At 39.2% G+C, this 23,276-nt stretch overlaps 1 protein-coding gene across 4 annotated transcripts in view; it reads right to left on the reverse strand.

The window, feature by feature from the left end:
- Positions 1-23,276, reverse strand: part of col12a1b (collagen, type XII, alpha 1b) — a 123,508-nt gene that overhangs the window by 61,344 nt on the left and 38,888 nt on the right. For 2 of the 4 annotated variants that reach the window (XM_060918016.1, XM_060918018.1), the window contains exons 16-37: positions 23,074-23,266; positions 22,863-22,987; positions 19,552-19,701; positions 19,209-19,328; positions 18,860-19,024; positions 18,257-18,397; positions 17,206-17,348; positions 14,982-15,111; positions 14,319-14,464; positions 13,713-13,842; positions 13,458-13,594; positions 12,299-12,428; positions 11,725-11,864; positions 11,162-11,294; positions 11,017-11,037; positions 10,427-10,566; positions 3,297-3,426; positions 2,993-3,132; positions 2,729-2,858; positions 2,414-2,553; positions 1,895-2,024; positions 22-161 (exon numbers count right to left, since the gene is read on the reverse strand). In XM_060918016.1, the coding sequence (XP_060773999.1) occupies positions 22-161; positions 1,895-2,024; positions 2,414-2,553; positions 2,729-2,858; positions 2,993-3,132; positions 3,297-3,426; positions 10,427-10,566; positions 11,017-11,037; positions 11,162-11,294; positions 11,725-11,864; positions 12,299-12,428; positions 13,458-13,594; positions 13,713-13,842; positions 14,319-14,464; positions 14,982-15,111; positions 17,206-17,348; positions 18,257-18,397; positions 18,860-19,024; positions 19,209-19,328; positions 19,552-19,701; positions 22,863-22,987; positions 23,074-23,266 (2,954 nt within the window). The remainder of the gene's footprint in view (positions 1-21; positions 162-1,894; positions 2,025-2,413; positions 2,554-2,728; positions 2,859-2,992; positions 3,133-3,296; positions 3,427-10,426; positions 10,567-11,016; positions 11,038-11,161; positions 11,295-11,724; positions 11,865-12,298; positions 12,429-13,457; positions 13,595-13,712; positions 13,843-14,318; positions 14,465-14,981; positions 15,112-17,205; positions 17,349-18,256; positions 18,398-18,859; positions 19,025-19,208; positions 19,329-19,551; positions 19,702-22,862; positions 22,988-23,073; positions 23,267-23,276) is intronic. The other 2 variants (XM_060918017.1, XM_060918019.1) reach the window with 2 other exon arrangements.

A 23,276-nucleotide genomic window follows, 5' to 3' on the forward strand; every position in this document is an offset into this window, starting at 1 on the left:
GCAAGACAGGCAGAATTGTACCACAAGCTCAGGGCCTCCATCTGTGGGCATGTAGATGACTTTGTAGCCTTGAACATTTCCATCAGCAGCATCCCAGTTTGCTGTCAGTGTGGTGAAGGTGGCATCAGAGATACGGAGTCCCCTAACTCCACCAAGAGGCACTGGAAAGTGATAGTGACTCATCAAGACAAGGAACAATGGCAAAGTATGTCACTTTCAAAGGCTTATCTATTACAACCCCGATTCCAAAAAAGTTGGGACAAAGTACAAATTGTAAATAAAAATGGAATGCAATAATTTACAAATCTCAAAAACTGATATTGTATTCACAGTAGAACATAGACAACATATCAAATGTCGAAAGTGAGACATTTTGAAATTTCATGCCAAATATTGGCTCATTTGAAATTTCATGACAGCAACACATCTCAAAAAAGTTGGGACAGGGGCAATAAGAGGCTGGAAAAGTTAAAGGTACAAAAAAGGAACAGCTGGAGGACCAAATTGCAACTCATTAGGTCAATTGGCAATAGGTCATTAACATGACTGGGTATAAAAAGAGCATCTTGGAGTGGCAGCGGCTCTCAGAAGTAAAGATGGGAAGAGGATCACCAATCCCCCTAATTCTGCGCCGACAAATAGTGGAGCAATATCAGAAAGGAGTTCGACAGTGTAAAATTGCAAAGAGTTTGAACATATCATCATCTACAGTGCAGAATATCATCAAAAGATTCAGAGAATCTGGAAGAATCTCTGTGTGTAAGGGTCAAGGCCGGAAAACCATACTGGGTGCCCGTGATCTTCGGGCCCTTAGACGGCACTGCATCACATACAGGCATGCTTCTGTACTGGAAATCACAAAATGGGATCAGGAATATTTCCAGAGAACATTATCTGTGAACACAGTTCACCGTGCCATTCGCCATTGCCAGCTAAAACTCCATAGTTCAAAGAAGAAGCCGTATCTAAACATGATCCAGAAGCGCAGACGTCTTCTCTGGGCCAAGGCTCATTTAAAATGGACTGTGGCAAAGCGGAAAACTGTTCTGTGGTCAGACGAATCAAAATTTGAAGTTCTTTATGGAAATCAGGGACGCCGTGTCATTCGGACTAAAGAGGAGAAGGACGACCCGAGTTGTTATCGGCGCTCAGTTCAGAAGCCTGCATCTCTGATGGTATGGGGTTGCATTAGTGTGTGTGGCATGGGCAGCTTACACATCTGGAAAGACACCATCAATGCTGAAAGGTATATCCAGGTTCTAGAGCAACATATGCTCCCATCCAGATGACGTCTCTTCCAGGGAAGACCTTGCATTTTCCTACATGACAATGCCAAACCACATACTGCATCAATTACAGCATCATGGCTGCGTAGAAGAAGGGTCCGGGTACTGAACTGGCCAGCCTGCAGTCCAGATCTTTCACCCATAGAAAACTTTTGGCGCATCATAAAACGGAAGATACGACAAAAAAGACCTAAGACAGTTGAGCAACTAGAATCCTACATTAGACAAGAATGGGTTAACATTCCTCTCCCTAAACTTGAGCAACTTGTCTCCTCAGTCCCCAGACGTTTACAGACTGTTGTAAAGAGAAAAGGGGATGTCTCACAGTGGGAAACATGGCCTTGTCCCAACTTTTTTGAGATGTGTTGTTGTCATGAAATTTAAAATCACCTAATTTTTCTCTTTAAATGATACATTTTCTCAGTTTAAACATTTGATATGTCATCTATGTTCTATTCTGAATAAAATATGGAATTTTGAAACTTCCACATCATTGCATTCCGTTTTTATTTACAATTTGTACTTTGTCCCAACTTTTTTGGAATCGGGGTTGTATAACACACGTAAACATCAAGAGAACTAAGGTAACACAATGACTTGATACTCACAGGTCTTTCCATTCTCAGACTGGCGGCGACCCTCAGTAGCTGGATATATTGGCAAAACAGACACAGTGTAATGAGTGTCTGGCTGAAGGTTCCTCAGTGCAATGTTTGTTGTGCTAGCAGGAACTTGCTCCTGTTGAAAATATGAATTTTTACATTTGAGTTTGTCCTTATTTTATTGCAGAAATCTTTCCTTATACATGGTAATACCAATAAGCTGGAAAAGGGAAAGTAAGGACTACAGTTGAGGCTCACAAAGTCTATCACAATGCCTTCTGGAGCTACAGCATGCAAACTTATTAAGTGCATCAGACCTTGCAAATTGATGATTGGATGGTTTAGCTAAAACTGTCAGACTCGACCTGATTGTTTAGCCCAAACATCTGGTATATATTGATGGTTCTTGTGAGTTGTTGTTGGGGTTTTTTTGTAAATGAACCCAAGAAGAACTCTTCAAATAAGGCACAAATATGCATTCAAAAAAACAAAACCAAGAGTAGAACGAGTTTCAGCAAGCCCCACCATATCCTCAGTGCCTCCAGCTGTGGGGACATAGAAGATCTTGTACTGGCGTACTGCTCCATCAGCAGGGTCCCACTTGACATTGAGAGAGGTCATGGTGGGGTCAGTGACCCTCAAATTCTTTACTCCTCCCAGGGCCCCTGCAAGACAGAAACACCTTTATTTTTGTTTTACAATTTTTGGTGTGGAATATCTGTCACGTACTGATAGAGCTCTGTACTGTCAATCAAAAAGACCACGATACAAATAGGTTTAAACCTTTAAACGACAATGTAAACAAGCTAATGTTTTAATGCCAATAAATGTAAAACTCACTTGTCTTTCCATTTTCTGACATCCTATTGCCATCACCCTCCGCATAGACTGGGTACACAGTGACAGTGTACACAGTGTCTGGCTGCAGGCCTCTCAAAATCGTGTTGGTAGTGGTACCTGATACCTGCTCCTGTTAATGTAATGTACAACTAATGTTAGTCAGTCTGAGCTTCAAAGCAAAACTACTTCTTGATTTATGTTGGAAAAACAGACACAGCGTTCCCGCTAACAGCAACAGCGAGCTGACAGTCCTACCAGACCTACCATAGTTTCAGCTCCACCAGCTGCAGGAACATATACGAGTTTGTACTGTTTTACTTTTCCTTCAGCTGGCTCCCAGCGCACATTCAGACTGGTCATGGTTGGGTTCAGGACCTGGAGGTTTCGCACCCCACCTAATGGTTCTGGAAAAGAACACAGACTTCAATAATGCAGCCTCACTCTAACTGTCGATTATCTAAAATTATAACCCCATATGACCTCCTTTTAATGTAAGGATAGCAAATGTCCATTTAAATCATACAGACACCTTGTGTAGGTTCTTGAAGGGGAAAAAAACCCCACATACTTGTCTTTCCTTGGCCAGAAATATCTTTGGGCTCTCCAGTGCGGTACACTGCCGCTACAGTGATGGAATATGCCTTGTCAGGAGTTAGCTTCTGAAGAATAACACTGTTCTTCCTTGCTCCAACCTGGGTCTGTTTGGAATAGATGTCAGCAGTCAGTTACTGTTTGCTTTGGACAAATTATTGGAACTCCCTTTTATTTCTGTTTAGAAACCAAGTCATCAAAAGGGGGAAAAAAAACACTGGGTGACATACTGATGAGGTGCTAAACATCATCACAGCACTACTTTGTTACAGTGGTGTTTGAAAGTTTGTGAACCCTTTAGAATTTTCTATATTTCTGCAAAAATATGACCTAAAACATCATCAGATTTTCACACAAGTCCTAAAAGTAGATAAAGAGAACCCAGATAAAGAGAACCCCATTCCAAAACATTAACTTTATTCTTCTTTAACCATTCTTTGGTAGAATGACTTGTGTGCTTAGGGTCGTTGTTTTGCTGCATGACCCACCATGAGATTCAGTTCATGGACAGATGTCCTGACATTTTCCTTTAGAATTCACTGGTATAATTCAGAATGCATTATTCCATCAATGATGGCAAACCGTCCTGGCCCAGATGCAGCAAAACAGGCCCAAACCATGATACTACCACCACCATGTTTCACAGATGGGATAAGGTTCTTATGCTGGAATGTAGTGTTTTCTTTTCTCCAAACATAATGCTTGTCATTTAAACCAAAAAGATTTATTTTGGTCTCATCCATCCACAAAACATTTTTCCAATAGCCTTCTGGCTTGTCCACGTGATCTTTAGCAAACTGCAAGCAAGCAGCAATGTTCTTTTTGGAGAGCAGTGGCTTTCTCCTTGCAACCCTGCCATGCACACCATTGTTGTTCAGTGTTCTCCTAATGGTGGACTCATGAACATTAACATTAGCCAATGTGAGAGAGGCCTTCGGTTGCTTAGAAGTTACCCTGGGGTCCTTTGTGACCTTGCCGACTACAACCCCGATTCCAAAAAAGTTGGGACAAAGTACAAATTGTAAATAAAAATGGAATGCAATAATTTACAAATCTCAAAAACTGATATTGTATTCACAATAGAACATAGACAACATATCAAATGTCGAAAGTGAGACATTTTGAAATTTCATGCCAAATATTGGCTCATTTGAAATTTCATGACAGCAACACATCTCAAAAAAGTTGGGACAGGGGCAATAAGAGGCTGGAAAAGTTAAAGGTACAAAAAGAAACAGCTGGAGGACCAAATTGCAACTCATTAGGTCAATTGGCAATAGGTCATTAACATGACTGGGTATAAAAAGAGCATCTTGGAGTGGCAGCGGCTCTCAGAAGTAAAGATGGGAAGAGGATCGCCAATCCCCCTAATTCTGCGCCGACAAATAGTGGAGCAATATCAGAAAGGAGTTCGACAGTGTAAAATTGCAAAGAGTTTGAACATATCATCATCTACAGTGCATAATATCATCAAAAGATTCAGAGAATCTGGAAGAATCTCTGTGCGTAAGGGTCAAGGCCGGAAAACCATACTGGGTGCCCGTGATCTTCGGGCCCTTAGACGGCACTGCATCACATACAGGCATGCTTCTGTATTGGAAATCACAAAATGGGCTCAGGAATATTTCCAGAGAACATTATCTGTGAACACAATTCACCGTGCCATCCGCCGTTGCCAGCTAAAACTCTATAGTTCAAAGAAGAAGCCGTATCTAAACATGATCCAGAAGCACAGACGTCTTCTCTGGGCCAAGGCTCATTTAAAATGGACTGTGGCAAAGTGGAAAACTGTTCTGTGGTCAGACGAATCAAAATTTGAAATTCTTTATGGAAATCAGGGACGCCGTGTCATTCGGACTAAAGAGGAGAAGGACGACCCGAGTTGTTATCAGCGCTCAGTTCAGAAGCCTGCATCTCTGATGGTATGGGGTTGCATTAGTGTGTGTGGCATGGGCAGCTTACAAATCTGGAAAGACACCATCGATGCTGAAAGGTATATCCAGGTTCTAGAGCAACATGTGCTCCCATCCAGACGACGTCTCTTTCAGGGAAGACCTTGCATTTTCCAACATGACAATGCCAAACCACATACTGCATCATTTACAGCATCATGGCTGCGTAGAAGAAGGGTCCGGGTACTGAACTGGCCAGCCTGCAGTCCAGATCTTTCACCCATAGAAAACATTTGGCGCATCATAAAACGGAAGATACGACAAAAAAAGACCTAAGACAATTGAGCAACTAGAATCCTACATTAGACAAGAATGGGTTAACGTTCCTATCCCTAAACTTGAGCAACTTGTCTCCTCAGTCCCCAGACGTTTACAGACTGTTGTAAAGAGAAAAGGGGATGTCTCACAGTGGTAAACATGGCCTTGTCCCAACTTTTTTGAGATGTGTTGTTGTCATGAAATTTAAAATCACCTAATTTTTCTCTTTAAATGATACATTTTCTCAGTTTAAACATTTGATATGTCATCTATGTTCTATTCTGAATAAAATATGGAATTTTGAAACTTCCACATCATTGCATTCCATTTTTATTTACAATTTGTACTTTGTCCCAACTTTTTTGGAATTGGGGTTGTATTACATGCCTTGCTCTTGGAGTGATCTTTGTTGGTCGGCCACTCCTGGGGAGGGTAACAATGGTCTTGAATTTCCTCCATTTGTACACAATCTGTCTGACTGTGGATTGGTGGAGTCCAAACTCTTTAGAGATGGTTTTGTAACCTTTTCCAGCCTGATCAGCATCAACAACGCTTTTTCTGAGGTCCTCAGAAATCTCCTTTGTTCGTGCCATGATACACTTCCACAAACGTGTGTTGTGAAGATCAGACTTTGATAGATCCCTGTTCTTTAAATAAAACAGGGTGCCCACTCACACCTGATTGTCATCCCATTGATTGAAAACACCTGACTCTAATTTCACCTTCAAATTAACTGCTAATCCTAGAGGTTCACATACTTTTGCCACTCACAGATATGTAATATTGGATCATTTTCCTCAATAAATAAATGACCAAGTATAATATTTTTGTCTCATGTGTTTAACTGGGTTCTCTTTATCTACTTTTAGGACTTGTGTGAAATTCTGATGTTGTTTTAGATCATATTTATGCAGAAATATAGAAAATTCTAAAGGGTTCACAAACTTTCAAGCACCACTGTATACCTCACAAAATAAACCCCTTCATGAAGTGTGTGAATTAACTGTAGTTTTAGAAGCAATGATGCTGTATGAGAGCTTAAGGTGCTGTCCAACAGTCCTTAAAGCCAACATTAACTATTTTTTTTAGGTAAATGCTAATCAAAAGTACAAAGCATGCCTTTTCTGAATTCTGAGTATTTCTGGACTCATTTGTTTTGGAAATTTGGACTTCATGTGCTCAAATGAACTTTAACTGAAATGACAGTTTAAAAAAAAAACATATAAATTAGTATTTGACCATATGTGCTATAACCACATCAGGTCTTTGGCCTGCTGACAAAACCATATTCTCATGATTTTCCTTTGCAGTGCTTTGCCAAGCTTTTTACTGTATTTCCTGTTAAATTGTGAGGCATTTCATTGGCTGTAATAATTGTATCTAAATGAGCAGACTGACTTGGCTGGCCTAAATGTTCCACTATTCTTCCCTGTTGACCTCTCAGATGCCTTTGCAATGTGTTTTGGGTCATTGTCTTGTTGCATAGCAATACACAGTCCACTGAGCCTGGAGGCACTGCATCAGTGTTTTATTTAGTTATATACAGTACATGTCGTAAAGAAGTTTAAAATAGTTCTGGTGTTTGATTCTTATGGCGAAGATTAAAGTTAGTAGTGATACTACAGTGGTGCTTGAAAGTTTGTGAACCCTTTAGAATTTTCTATATTTCTGCATAAATATGATCTAAAACAACATCAGAATTTCACACAAGTCCTAAAAGTAGATAAAGAGAACCCAGTTAAACAAATGAGACAAAAATATTATACTTGGTCATTTATTTATTGAGGAAAATGATCCAGCATTACATATCTGTGAGTGGCAAAAGTATGTGAAACTTTGCTTTCAGTATCTGGTGTGACCCCCTTGTGCAGCAATAACTGCAACTAAACGTTTGCGGTAACTGTTGATCAGTCCTGCACACCGGCTTGGAGGAATTTTAGCCCGTTCCTCCATACAGAACAGCTTCAACTCTGGGATGTTGGTGGGTTTCCTCACATGAACTGTTCACTTCAGGTCCTTCCACAACATTTCCATTGGATTAAGGTCAGGACTTTGACTTGGCCCTTCCAAAACATTAACTTTATTCTTCTTTAGCCATTCTTTGGTAGAACGCCTTGTGTGCTTAGGGTCGTTGTCTTGCTGCATGACCCACCTTCTCTTGAGATTCAGTTCATGGACAGATGTCCTGACATTTTCCTTTAGAATTTGCTGGTATAATTCAGAATTCATTGTTCCATCAATGATGGCAAGCCGTCCTGGCCCAGATGCAGCAAACCAGGCCCAAACCATGATACTACCACCACCATGTTTCACAGATCGGATAAGGTTCTTATGCTGGAATGCAGTGTTTTCCTTTCTCCAAACATAACACCTCTCATTTCTATTTTGGTCTCATCCATCCACAAACAAGCAGCAATGTTCTTTTTGAAGAGCAGTGGCTTTCTCCTTGCAACCCTGCCATGCACACCATTGTTGTTCAGTGTTCTCCTGATGGTGGACTCATGAACATTAACATTAGCCAATGTGAGAGAGGCCTTCGGTTCCTTAGAAGTTACCCTGGGGTCCTTTGTGACCTTGCCGACTATTACACGCCTTGCTCTTGGAGTGATCTTTGTTGGTCTACCACTCCTGGGGAGGGTAACAATGGCCTTGAATTTCCTCCATTTGTACACAATCTGTCTGACTGTGGATTGGTGGAGTCCAAACTCTTTAGAGATGGTTTTGCAACCTTTTCCAGCCTGATCAGCATCAACAACGCTTTTTCTGAGGTCCTCAAAAATCTCCTTTGTTCGTGCCATGATACACTTCCACAAACATGTGTTGTGAAGATCAGACTTTGATAGATCCTTGTTCTTTAAATAAAACAGGGTGCCCACTCACACCTGATTGTCATCCCATTGATTGAAAACACCTGACTCTAATTTCACCTTCAAATTAACTGCTAATCCTAGAGGTTCACATACTTTTGCCACTCACAGATATGTAATATCGGATCATTTTCCTCAATAAATAAATGACCAAGTATAATATTTTTGTCTCATTTGTTTAACTGGGTTCTCTTTATCTACTTTTAGGACTTGTGTGAAAATCTGATGTTGTTTTAGGTCATATTTATGCAGAAATATAGAAAATTCTAAAGGGTTCACAAACTTTCAAGCACCACTGTATATTAACGTCTTGGTACATAAAGTATGATGAGTGTTATACTTTTTTTTTTCTTTTTGTCTGTTAATGTCTTTATCCTTGAAAGCATGTTCATCTACTATTCTATAAAACCTCTTTAGGGTTATCTATAGATATTCTAGGATCTAATCTATGAATCCAATATTATGTTTTTATCAATTCATGCATTTTAGCAGTACTTAAATAATTAATTTTTACAAGTATGACATCTCATTACTTTAGAATATTGTGCTGCAATCTGCCAAAAATCATAAGCCTTAAATTTAAATTTATTTCTAAAAGTGTCCAATAGTATCAGTGTAAAGCCTATGCAAAATGTCAGTCAAGTTCTTAAATGATCTCAATCAATGAGCAAAGACTGATGCTGTAAAGAACACATCCTCTGTGTGAAGAAGTAAGCCCTGAGAGAGTGACATAATCTAAATATTAAACTAATGATGTGAGAAAAGACAAATAGCCCACAGTTTCGTTCCTCTCATTGTAAAGTTTACATCGTTGCTATTTATTAAATAATGAGTCAGAAACAATCTTCTCCAGCTGCTTTAGAGCCATGGTGGGAAGTGTTTATGTTTTCCAACAACAAGAATTGTCTTGGTATTTATTATCTTATTTAACCCTGTGGCCAGTTTTGCAGGCTAGCCCTTGTGGACTCCCACACTGGCCAGGCTTTGTTGCAGCTGTTGTAGCTCCCAACGCTACAAAGTCAGGAAGACGTCATATATAGAAACCCTGATCACCTGAGCAAATGTAGAAACTCTTTAAGTGTTGTGGAGTTTGCACAGAACAAAAATGTGGACCAGCAAAGATCCTCATCATAACAATATGCAAAAAGAACACACACGCCTCACTAAATCTAATGCCTTGGAGAATTACTGGAGAAAAATATTTCCTGATTCTCCCCAAATTTTGGAGAACTAGGAAGATCTCATTTCCCACCAGAAAAACTAAAACATTTATATTAACTTTAGCTCATTGTCTTCAGGTTTATCCCCTTTATTCAATATTTATTGAATAGTTTGAATTACAGAGATATGGGCGGCTATGAAGCACTGTTTGCATGCTTTATCATGTCTGGTCCCACTTCTTAAACAAGATTTAAAAAAATAAAAATAAAGACTGAGATCATAGAGTGCATCTCAAAAATGTGGACACATCTTCTAATTCAATGGTTTTCTAATTTGATTTGGGTTAGAACACAACAGAACAAGTGGTGAGGGGGAAAAAAGTGGAATCTGTTATCCTGAATATCTAGTGTCTGTTAACAATTTCATTTCAATTCATGATCAAACTACATTCTTGGGAAGAAATGTATGTTCTTTTGCCAACTTGGAGATTTACACAATGCAGTAAACAAAAAAAAAGTGCCAAAAACATTGTTGATGGGATTTTATACAGTTAACAATCCTTTAGATAAATTGATTAATCACACCAGTGGTGCTTTTAGTCTAAGTTGCTCATGGCTCAAGACATTTAACAGAGATGATGTTGTGTTCCAGAGGTTGTTGAGGGTTATAAAAAAGGGTTTCCAACTTTCTAGGGGGTTTCCTACTGTAATTGATAACATAAGGCTCAACAAGTCTGTAAAACAGATTTTGTGTTAATAATGTGGAAAATTCTGATGGACATATTGAGTCGGATAAATGCAGCCCATTACGTTGAGATTATAAAGATCTCCACTCTGCAGTGAGGGGTGACTGGGTGCAGAAAGACTTACAGACAGAGTTTTTCCACCAGCCACTGGCTGATAGTTGATCTTGTAGTTCTGGACGGGGCCAGGAGCGTGGTCCCACTTCACAGTCAGAGAGGTGGTAGTGGCATTAAATACTTGCAAGTTCTGAGGCGGTGCATTGGGAGCTGGTAGAAGGTGAAGCATAAGTTAACCAAGTAACTTTGTACTACTCTCACAACACTCAATCCTGGAAGCTAAATGGAGAAGCACATGGTGATGGTGATGAAGCCACTTTCCACAGTATGGACACAGTTGAGACGGGCAGGTTATGTATGCACATGCACATATAATGACACCAAGAATGAGAGTGAATGACAGTGAAAATGAATGGAATTGATGGCAACATGATGGGTGACAGAATGACTTGGACAAGACTGGTAGATGGGTGGTGATTCTGATGGAAAGTTTGCTGCAATTCACACTTTTATTAGCATTTGCAGCACTGGGTTCAGTAATGCACATGCAGTTCTTATTCTTTCTAAAGTGTGTTTTCATGAGCACGTTCATGACCAGCACCGGTGTTACCATTACAATTATTTTAATGTCAACATTTCTTCTTGTTTGGAACAACATACCAGGTGTAATGATCTTTGACACTAGAAAAAGATGTTAAGAGAACAATAAATTATTACAGTTTGATCAGTGGGGTAGACATTTTGAAGTTGAGGTGTGCGAAGATGTATTTGCACTTGTGTATCCATTTGTATTTGTATATCTTACATGTACGTTGGCTGTCAATCAAGTCTTCGCTCTCAGACTCATCAGGATAGATGGCTGTGACAATGAAATCATACAGAGTGTCTGGCTCTAGGTCTGTGAGAACAAGAGATGTTTCCTCGTTGCTCAGGATAGTCTTGAGAGAGAGACACAAAGCTTAGTTTTAGAAACACTAAAAAACAGTGTACCAGACAATTAGTCTCACTATCTCCTGGTTTAATTCGCATCATACTCCTGCTATCCTGAGGCCTACAATTCCTGGTCTTTCTTTAATGATTGGTTGGTTACTATGGCCAACTTGTCTGCTTTACCTACAGTATACCGATTGTGCTAACCTTCTGAACATTGGTTCCTACCAAGATTTCCTTCTCCATAGCTGGATCTCAAGGAGATTCCTTGTTACTGTTACCCTTGGTTTGGTCACTGGGGATTAAGGCACTAAGAAAATTTTAGACTAAATCTGTTACAGAAAGCACTACAAGAATTCTTTCCTGTTAAATTCTACTCTATTCCACAATCTGAACCTTGTTTGTGAATGATCTTTGGAGCAATTTGGATTAACTTACATGTTGGACGTCTGTCTCCCCTTTCTTAACCCACCCAACACGGTAGAGGGCGACATCTGGGGCTCCATGTTCCCATGTGGCTTTAAATGAGGTTTGTGTCACATCAGAGAACCTCAAGTTCTTTGGGGCTGGCACCACATCTGCATGTGGGGAAAGAGAAAAAGGTGATGCAATTACCAGACTATTAGTCATCATCTAAGCTCTAAATTGTGTTTTCTAATGTTGACCCCAAATATTACAAGTCTTTTCGCATGACCTGGTACATTTTTGACTACTGTGAAAGGCTTTGTGTGACCATGAAAATAACAGCCTAGTGAATCAGCTGGGATTCATAAATACATGTTCCTCATGTAATGGCTGACTGATGAAAGATCTACATACACACAATGCTTTAATGTGGAGTGGTAAAATGCATGGGAAACATTCCAATGGCAGAAATGGCAAAGCTATTGAAATGTCTCACAGCCATTCTTTCAGCAAACAAGAGCTAATCTGTGATCTGATACCCTGGTAGATATTTGATCAGAAACAAATCTTTCACTGCCCCAAAGAACGAATTAAAATAAAATCTCACCTGTGATAGCACTGCCAGTCATTTTGCTTCCTGGTCCCACATCAAATACAGGAGTGACAGTAACATCATACTCAGTTTGAGAACGGAGGTTACTGAGAACCAGAGTATTGATGTCCCCACCAACCTCAACCTATCAGTGAAACATCAAGGTGGATAACAGAAATGCCAGTAAGCATATGGAGAATGTTAGAAGTCCCAAAACATGTCTCTTAATTATCCTTAGGGATTACATAATTTGGCTAAGTATGGGTTGGCACATACCAATGGAAGCTAGATGGCAGAAAGGGCATTAAAAAAGAAAACCCTTTTTGCATATGCTGGGGAAAAAAAACTGCCTGGACCACATAGCCATCCTCTTAACCACTTCATATTATGTAGGTTCACATGGATGAACTTTTGATAAATTAGTCAATCTCCCAGGTACATACCTGTCAATGACCATTTTTTCCAAATAAGACTTGGACAGTCCTGCACCATACAAACACTGTACTACCTTAGGCTTTAGTATACCTCAATATATCAATGAATGTTTGTATAACAAGCCTAACAGCAAAGTCGGTTCTTCTCCAGGTCCAACTCAAACACACAACCTCATGTCAGTACTGACAGTTTTGGCCATTGAAGAGGGTTGAACACTGGTCCCATATTGTATCTGACTGTAACACCACTTTGGGTCACCACAGTTGTAGCATTCAAGACAAGAACTGGGGGGACTTAGGAGTTCCTTTTGGTCTGGATTCAAGATTAGTTCACATAGTTCACACATTAGCATACACAAATTGTTGTGCTTGGGTATTGTTGGCCCTTTATATATCCTGGAGGTTTAGAATACATGACTTATGTAAGTCAGGATCAAAACTGTCTCTTTTGTCCATTAATTCCCCTCCAGAACTCTAGGATCCTTCCTCACTGCTGATGTACAAGCAATCTTCTCCAACACTTCACATTACTGTATCTACATAGCTTAGCTAGAGGGATAAAGTCTTTTCCAACCATGAGATAAAATGTGATGGTGTCATATTTAATCAGACTCAGTTTCAGACATGTTCCTTTTCAAAAAGCTGTAGGGTTTGCTTATAAAGGAAGTACTGTCTCATGATTGTATGACTGTTTTTCCCATTCCATGTTTGAAAGGATAGACTGAGAGAGGATGTAGTACCTCAGTTGGCTCTCCACTTTCAGGCTTGTAGGTGACGATGTACTTTATGACTGTCCCTGGAGCTGGATCCCAATTCAGATGCATGGAACTGTGGGTCACGTCAGTGATTTTCAAGTTGCCAGAAGGAGGGATGGGTACTGAGAGAGACCAGCAACATGATGAAAAAACGAGAAGCAGGAGTTAGTTAGAAATGGATCAACAGGGAAAAAAACAAAAAACACCAAACTGGTATGATATGAATGTAAATTAACATACAAGTGACTCCCTGGTCAATGAGGGGAGCGCTGGCAGCATCCCCATGTAGAGCAAACATGGATAAAGCATAGGCCGTATTAGGAAACAACTCCAGCAGCTGGACATCGTTTACATTTTCCCTAACTCGCATCTGCAAGTGGGAGGGAGAGCAAGAGACCGGACGTTAGAGGGAAGGCAACGCAACCAGAGAGGACCCGCAGCATTTTTTGAATGCCTCATTCAAAACTAAAGCTGGTTATTCCCTAATAACTCTTCCTACTTTGGGGGGCTATTTCTGGCAGCCCTACAGCCCCCTGTAGAAAACAGAAAGTTAAAAAAAAAAATACACAGAATCTGCTCAAATCCTGTTTGGATCATATCACTGCGATGACTTCAGCGGAGAAACAGCTGTCACATACCCAACATGATCTAATCTTTGCCATTACCTTCTTGGGTCCCAGATGTCTGATTTTTGTACACACTTGCCTAAACAGCACAGTAAAAGCACAGCGTTCTTGCATTTTGCCATCTGGAAGTGAAGAACTACTGGCGTGGACCTTGCCAACATGCTTTATAAAGTGGATATGGAAAGGCTGAGTAAGCACTTGCATGTGTTCCAGTTCTCACCTCTTTTTCGTCAGTGTGCACAGTGGCGTTAATGGCATTGTACTTGAGCAAATAGCCACTAGCACCTTTTACAAGCTCCCATTTCACTCGCATGCTGGTCATACCTTCGTCATAGACAATCATGTGCATCACGGCATCCAGGGGCACTACGGAAGCAAAGTGAGGTCTAGGTGTTACAGCCACAGAGGACAGTCTGTTCAATGTATTGTATCATAGTTGAGCAGATGATTTAAGCAGATGGCTGCTTGAGGTTTGCAGTAGATGTTGTATAAGTACCTGTAGGTGATGTCAAGTGTCAGTCTGTTTAATATTACTTGATGCTGTTTGATATGTGTGTGACAAAGAATGTGCCTTGGTTGATCAGTTACATTTAGGGTAGAGAACTGCGTTTCAGTTCATTTGGATTATTCCTTTAGCAAACAGACACTGAGGTTCATTCACTGAGAAATAAGCAGTTAGTCCCACAAATATATGGTCAGTAACTGTCCACCTTTACAGTGGTCATTCCTAACCCAAAAAAAAAAAAAAATCTGCATGAGTGGTCTGGAGTGGAGGGAGTGATCTCAAAATTTCCTGGATGTAGAATAAAGTAGGATGAGTTGGATAAATTGGAGGATGAGTAAAACAATAAGCGCAGAGGTGGTAAATATTTGTGCAACTTACAAGTGGTTTCTGTTCCTTTGAGGGGTTCACTGCTGTCCTCGCCAATAATGGAGAAGACACTTACTGCATACTCTGTGTCAGGAGTCAAGTTGGTAAGTACCAAAGTGTTCTCCTCACCATCCATATACCTCTGTGAAAAATCAAAATAAATCAACCTGCCAAATAATTATTTAACATTCATAGATCATGCAAGAGAAGAATACCAGAACAATAACAACAGAAATTTGCAAAGGATCATAGTGGACAAAGGCCAATCAGGTTTTTATTACAACCCAATTTTGAAAATATTTCAGTACAGCAGCAAACCCAAATATTGGAAGATATTTAAGATCCTGATTCTGATATTGAATATACTTTTAAAACCAAATTCTAATATCTTCAAACAAACAAGTAGCTTGCAATAAAATCATACCTCACTGTACTTATTTGAAGATATTGAGATATTTAAAAAATTATTGGAGGAAAAAGTGATGTCTACATATAAGAATAGTGGGAATGTAACATGTAATCAGACCTCCCATAAGATAGATTTATATGTGGTATGAATTTGATCTTATTATATAATAGCAGTTGTTTCCACTGTAAGAAATCCAATAAAAAGCCAAAACAATGTGGAATCAGTTCTGGAGGACCATGCTGCATGTAACTCATGCCTGGCCACAAAACCTCAATTTTATGATGCCTCTAATAGGCCGATGGAAAACACTAGACACATGAATGGAAAAAAATTCTGTGGAGAAATCGGGCACTGCAAATGTATCTAAACTGGCTGTTTCACAAGTATAAAGCAAACTGTCAGTACAGACTGATGATGATGAACCAGCTGATTAGACTGATGATGGTGTGTGTAGTGTTCATTACTGAAAAAAAGAGTGTAAAATTTATTTCAAACAAAAATGATATTTGCACAATTTCCTGCTTGTCAATCAACCAAGACATTCTTTGATGTCTGAAGTCTGCTTCATTAGTTTCAAAGCGGAGGTCCAATGCTAATGCTACTCGTAAGGAAGGAAGGCTTTCTGGTTTATTTATATTGTTGCTGAACCTGTATCACACTGTTGTATGTACAAAAGGATGCTCCAGAACTAAAATCAATTATAGCTCCATCTTGTAAAAGAGTCACTTGTTCCTCAGCACATTTAACAGTTATTCCACAAAATCGAGTCGTACATGAGCTGATAGCCAGCGAGGTGCATAGCACCGTACTGGCTATCAGTCATGTACAAGGAGATTGAGTGGAATAACTGTTTTATTCTTTTCACATTCACTGGATTTTAAGAAACAGAGCTCTTTTTTTCAAATTCAATAAATAAAAACATTATATAAAACATCCGACAAATTAGTTTCCACCTAGGCGGACTTCTTAAAAACCTATCGATGGCGGCACAAATTGACTTTAATGTTGTTTTTTTGTAGAACGTGCTGTCTTGCTGTCATGCTGAGGTATAGAATAGCTTTAGATATTTATTTAATTCTTCCTTGGATATTTCAGTTCTGTAATTTTCAAACTTCTTTGAGCTTTTGAACCAGTTTAAAAAAATTCAACAAAATTTAATGCTTAAAGATGAAGAATGTAAACAAACTGGCAAAATGACAGGAGCAATTTGTGAAAAATGCGATAATAATAATTCTTGAAAAATAAAAAAAAATGTATGTTCTGATCATCAAATACTTTCATTCCATATTTTGTTGCTTTTTTGTATTTTGGGGGGGGTGTTTGTTTTTTAGTAGAGTTTTTATTTTGTCTTCGGTTGGTTCAGCAACACACTCTGCCATTTTGTTTTTCTCCATCAGCTCATGGTATATGAGCTGATAGCCTAGTAGTAGAGTAGCCAATCAGAGTGCACGATTGCTCATATCCAGTAAATGTGGATAGAATAATACCTGATATCACAACAATCACCAAGTAACTGTGCAGCCCAAAAATTGAACACCAATTTGTATGAAGTGATTCAGTTGATAACATTTCTACAGTTGGATTTAGACTACTTCTGTTTTATTTTGGAGACATGGGGTGTATTTTGAATTGTTCTTGGCTAATTTAGACATGCAATTTCTACAGTTCCTGCCTAGCTATAAAGCTCATAGCTCCAGTACAAATAAAGAGGCAAGTTTCAGACACCAAGCATGTTGACTGACCTTTGGAAGCAGCCAAATTTTATTTTTGTTTAAAACGTTCCTTGTAAGCTATAGGACCATGCCAGAAGCATTCAGGGAGTCTCACCACTTCAGTGTTGCCTCCAGCCACAGGGACATATTCGATCCGGAACCTCTCAACAGGTTCATCAGGGGGCATCCAAGTGACACGGAAGGAGTACTGAGTCACCTCCGATGTCTCTAGATCTGTGGGAGTTCCTGGACCTCCTCCTTCATGAGCAATGGAAAAAATGCAAAGTGGAATGGAAAACAACTCTCACACTAGGATATACACAAGCTACAAATCTATCTGAGGCATATTAGTTTTTCTAAAAAAAAAAAGTGAAGTGGCTCATATATCAATAGCTTTGGGGGCTGGTTTGTTTGAGGATATAGTATAACTGTTCAATGTGTGGTAAATCACTGTTATGCTCCTGGGAGGAACTGAGCTCAATATCTGGCCTCCATTTTAGAGTTATGGCATTGTTATGTTTTTTTAGTGAAATGTATTTTTAAAACAAAGTCTTGAGCAGTAACAGCTATGATGGTTGGAAGTTCACATTAGCCAACAGCTTTGATTTACAATCTTCCACTTCAAGTTTATTCAGTCTGGAATATTAGAATAGAAGGTCCTTCCCAGCTCCTTGATGACTACAATGTAGGCAGATATTGAAACTCCAGTGCAATCTGACTGTCAAAACCACATTGAATTTGTCCCTATTGTTCAATCATAATCTGTATGTAATATGTCTCATTTTGTTCTTTACATTTTTATGCCATTAATAGCATTTGGCCATGATTGTTAATTCATTTCACAATACATTTTTACTCACATGACCATTGGTAAGTCTGAATAAAACATTTGGTCTTTCCAGTATGCTAAGAAACTTTTTTTTTAAATCTCTTATTAGCTGTCCTTTGAATGGACTTTTTGCATTTGTCCCTGCCTGGTCTACAGACACCAGGACATTCTTGGGTTAACCTTAGCAAACACACATCAAGTTTACACTTCCAATCTATCCCTTTACTCATCTACATTCACGTAACACCCGCCGCATCAAAATCAATGGTCTGTAACATTTAGAATCCAGTTCAGCTTCAAACTGTATGTCAAAAGGTCAGTTTTTTATGGCATTTACCTTTTACACTATTACAGAGATTTACGGTGAGGTCATCGACAATGTCCAGCATGAAGGAGAAGTCATTAACGTTGTACATGTGAATCTCATCAGGTTCAGAGGCAATGGACCTCAACTCATTCTCATCAGCGTTCTTCACACCTATATGTCCAAAACCAAAAGTCTGTTTTTGCTTCTTATTTCATTACAGAACGTCTGAACATCTTGTAAGCGTTAAAAACTAGCCCATGTTTGAAATCATAAATTGTTACTGAATACATCTTTAATGCCCATGAAACTGTAAACTGTTCAAAATGTTTTAAGAACATCGGTACACCTTTATATTCATTAAGAATATCTGTGGCTAAGAATATGCAGTAATACCCAAATCAGAAATGCCTTCATGACCTTCAAAATATACTACAACAAAATATAGTACACGGCTAGCTGGCTAGAATGTAAAAAAAATGTAAATAAAGGACTATGGTAACAAATGTGACACAAGTACCATTAAACAATGAAAATTTGCCAGCTCAGAGGAATTGAACAACTTAAGGGTAAAGTTTTTGTTAAAAAGCTTATTTTAGCAATGTAACACACAATATAATGGACTTGGTCACCCACCAATAGCGTAAAGCTCGATATTTTCGTTCTTCAGATTCTGGGAGCTTAGGATAATGTCGTCCTGTGACTTGCCATCAGTAATGAGGACACCAATCTTGCGAGAGTCAGGCCTGAGCCCATGTTCTGGTTTAAAGTTGTTCTGCAGGATATAGTTCAAAGCCATACCTGTTCAATCGAGGGTAAGTAGGAAAGAAAAGCATTGAAGCAAATGTTTATCCAGGATGGAAACATGCACTTATTAAACTAATAAAAAAATCTTTGAGAACATTTTATAAAACTATCACGCAACATAGTGTATGTGATTTATACAGTAAACATTGGCTTAATATTGTGAATCAAGACATGATACCCGTCATGGTGTTTCCGCCTTTATACGGCAGGTTGGCGATGGCATTTAAGAGACTTTCACGGGTACGGTGAGCATTAAGATTCCACTCTGTCCTGGGGTCTCCACTGTACTGAGCCAGACCTGGAAAAGATGCAGATGAAATGTCAGATCTGGCAAAGATTCAGGAGATTCACATTTTATTTTATATTGTCCTTACACATTTAAGTGAAGGACACTGCAAATTCAGGTAATAACTCATTTTGGGGCCCCAAATCACAGTTCACATCTGGCATCCAGAATGTGTTATGTCATTTCCATAAATCTTTGACCTCTAAAGAAATGTGTCAAAGCACCAGAGCCTCACCAATCTGGACCTTGTCTGGTCCGATCTCAAAGACGCCCACCATGCGAGCGATGAAGGTCCGAATTGTCTTGAAGTTCAAACGTCCGATGCTCCAGGAGCCATCCACCAGCAGAACTATATCTGCTTTGGCTGTGGTTTTACACTGAGCATCTGTGGAATGAGGACATGGAGGACACCTGTCACATAGCGACACCAAGTCAAAAAGCTTTAGCAAGTCCAAGAGGAAAAAAATTAAAGAAAGAGAAAGTGAACAGGAAGTGCAATACGCACAGGAACAAACACAATCACAAGATATTAGTTACAAAATACACATTTGGGAAAATTTTTATTTCTTTTTTCCAACAATGGACAATTTACACACAAATTTATACACCCCTCCCCCCACCCCTTTTCCCCACGTCTTTGTTCTTGCTGCAACATCCAGTTTCCTCTGGTACCCAGCCTTCAAGGTGAGACATTATGGCCTCTATCTCCTCAAAAAGAAGAAGGTCTGTAGATGAGTGATATATGAGCAAAGCCCTCCCTGAGTTATGGCACATTCCTCTTCCTCCATATGTGTTGGGTTTTTTTTCACACAGCTTCAGACACCTGCAAAGAGACTAGTGCACTGCACACACTGCCTCTGTCTCTGCAATTGAAAACATGTTATAGCACAGTGATTTATTCATGACTAATTCAAGGGAAAGCCAGAAGCCTGTCTGTAATTTGGAGACAGAGTTGCAGTTTTGTACACAAGGCCAGTGTTGAGTTCAAAATGTTGAGTAAGCCTGAGTAATTTGTATTCTGAAAATCTCTTCTTTTTTTTCCAATAAGATGTTTCATTTATTTCTGTCAAATTCCTTGGCTAGTTGTGTAGCGGATCAGATAATTTAAAAAAAAAATAAGAAGAAAAAACAGGAAAAAGGCATTTGAGAAGTTTCCACTGACATTATGCAGCAAGAGATAAATAAAACTGCTTTGAGCATTTTGCTTGTTTCCATTATTATTATTATTATTATTATTATTATTATTATTATTATTATTATTAACTATAGAAAATGTTTAAGTAATTATGTCAGTCCATGCCAAAAAGCAATTTGAACTTTTGGGGAAAAAAATATTAGGTTTGTCACAGTCCCGATTCCCTGATTTTCCTCTCCTGAATTAAACCAAGAAAGGTTCAGTTCTCCTTGCCTGTCTTCCCTGTCTGATGGCATCATGCATTTTTTTGACAATTTATCTTCTAAAAAAGTCAAATGAAAAACAGCTTTGTTTGATGTTTGTGAAATAGTAACAATATTGAGCGTGTAAATCAGCTCTTCATCTAGATGTAGCTTGAATTCTGGCTTCGGATCAGAACCTACAGGGCAAAGGTTCATTGTGTCTGAGCTCCACTGAAGAAGGAACTTTTGCCCAGAGTCAAGCTGTAATCTCAGCTCTTACTGGATAAGCATAACATTTTCCTCGCCTCATATTGCTCTGTGATGACACCGCACAAGTCTCTCTCTGTCTTTCTCTCTCTTGGCTGTAAAATGGCTCTTAACTGGAACCAGTGTGCTTCTTTTCCATGAGGACTTCTAAGAAGCAGCGGGATATGAAAGGGAAAGACGTGTAGACACAGACACTGTGTTCTTTTGGCTTGTTTGTTTGCTGTGGCACAAGTAGGAACATCTTGTTATACATAATTAAAGTGCACATAGCTAATCCATCTCTGGCAAGTGAAAAATAGCCAAGGATCAAAAACATTTTCCAGGGGATCAGAAAAAAAATCAGTGCACAGAAATATGATGAATGAGTTTGTACCACTGTGCTATTGAATGCACGATTCTGATTGGACAGAAGGTGTGGATTATTTTTCTATCATGGCACGGCTTGTGTAACGGAGTTAAAAATGTATAATAGTGTTCGTATGTGACTTTCGCCATTAATTGAGCAGCCTAATGCTGTATTGGGGATTTGGAGCCTCCTTTGGAGGTAAGGTGGACTGCAGGTCTGCTGGGTTGTCCCTGAGCACTGGTCATACCTGATCAGAAAAGCTTTACACTGCATCAGGTAGGTTCACTGTATAAAACACTTCACATTATATTTTAATTTCTTTATAGTAAAACATGATTTATGTTTGTAACTTCGACATATGTGATGTTATTTTTCATGCATTGTAAGGGTTTGAGTGAAATTCGTGTCACAGACATAAAGTTTATTGTTTTTGGTTGTGCCACAGGTTTATGCAGACTGAGATTAACGTGGCTGGCTCTAAACCCCGCTAGCAAGTTCTCATTCATTCTGTGGATAGTTTAGTTCAGTGTGCATGGAAGATACAGCTTAGTTTAACATGTATTAAATGTATAGTTAGTCTGACATGCTTTGTATGTGTGTATTGCCTTTGTTTATCTATGTCTATATGCGATAAGATCACGAATGTTCACTGAGTGTTCTCGAACGGTAATTAGCAGACACTCCATGCCTCTGAACGTTCCACTCTGTCTAGCCTGCTAGCGCTGCATGAACGATGAATGCATGTAATTAGCCCATGTAACGCGGTGCAGTTCTGTTATTTTATTTGCGCAGATGCTGCACGCTCAATGTACACCGGAGCCTGAAGGCTTATTTGTTTTATTTTTCTAAAGGTATGCTGCTCCAGTCCGAATGTGAATGTATATAGTATGTGAATGTCTTGGTATTGCAGTTACAATGCATTCCTTATGGAAACAAGCTTTTCATTCTTTTATATGAATATAGTTTTGTTATTATGAAAAAAGAAGAAAAGCTTTGCACTGCATCGGATGCTGCACGTTCGGTGTACACCAGAGCCTGAAGGCTTATTTGTTTTATTTTTCTAAAGGGAAATAAATGTACAAAAACCCCAGTCCATCTCGTGTCCCCTGACTGTCTGACCTCCGTTACACTTGGACAGTAATCCTGGCTGAAAGGCAAATCAGAGGTTTATATTAATGAACACATTCCAATATGTCATCACTTCTATTGTAAGAAATTATTTAGAAAGACTAATTCAGTATGAAAAATGTTCCACAAAAGCAGTTTTAAAATATTTAACACTTCTGTGTCAAAGCTTTGCTGGGTTGAAGCTGTCACTTTTGGTTTTCTGACACAGGAGCATCTTCAAGACAGAAGACTTTGCGGATTCTCAGTAGCATGAGTTTTTTTAATAACATAAGTGATGAGAAGAATTTCTTTCAGAAATGATCCACAACATTACCAGTGGTGTTTTACTCCTTTCTGATTTTTCACAGTGCACATGTGATATCCTGCCGAATGTATGTCTAAGTGTGTGCACTAGTTGTGTGTAAGTATTACGTATAGTGAAGCTTTACCAGGAAGGTCCATGGGTGGGGGATCAGATGGATCAATAAGTGTTGTTCTTTCCTCTCCAGCCAAAGGCAAACTCTGACCTCCATCAAACATTCCAAAGACAGCCACTGAGTACTTTGTTCCTGCTCTGCGGACAAAACCGATCAACAATCTTGAGCAAAAATGAAGATAATAAACCTGGAAATAAACAGTTCTCTGCATTTTTCATCCTACCTGAGCTCCTCTAAGACGACTGTGTTGTCATATGGTCCCACAAGCATCTCTCCTAAATTCACTTCATTATCACTTGGGTGAAATGTGACTTTGTAGCCACGAACATTACCCGGTGCTGGGTCCCAAGTCACACGGAAACTCGTTTTGGTCGGTTCAGAGGTCTGCAGGTTTCTTGGTGCTTTGTAAGGTGACACTGCACAAAA

This window comes from Neoarius graeffei, chromosome 3 (assembly GCF_027579695.1).
Source record: "Neoarius graeffei isolate fNeoGra1 chromosome 3, fNeoGra1.pri, whole genome shotgun sequence".
Taxonomy (NCBI): domain Eukaryota; kingdom Metazoa; phylum Chordata; class Actinopteri; order Siluriformes; family Ariidae; genus Neoarius; species Neoarius graeffei.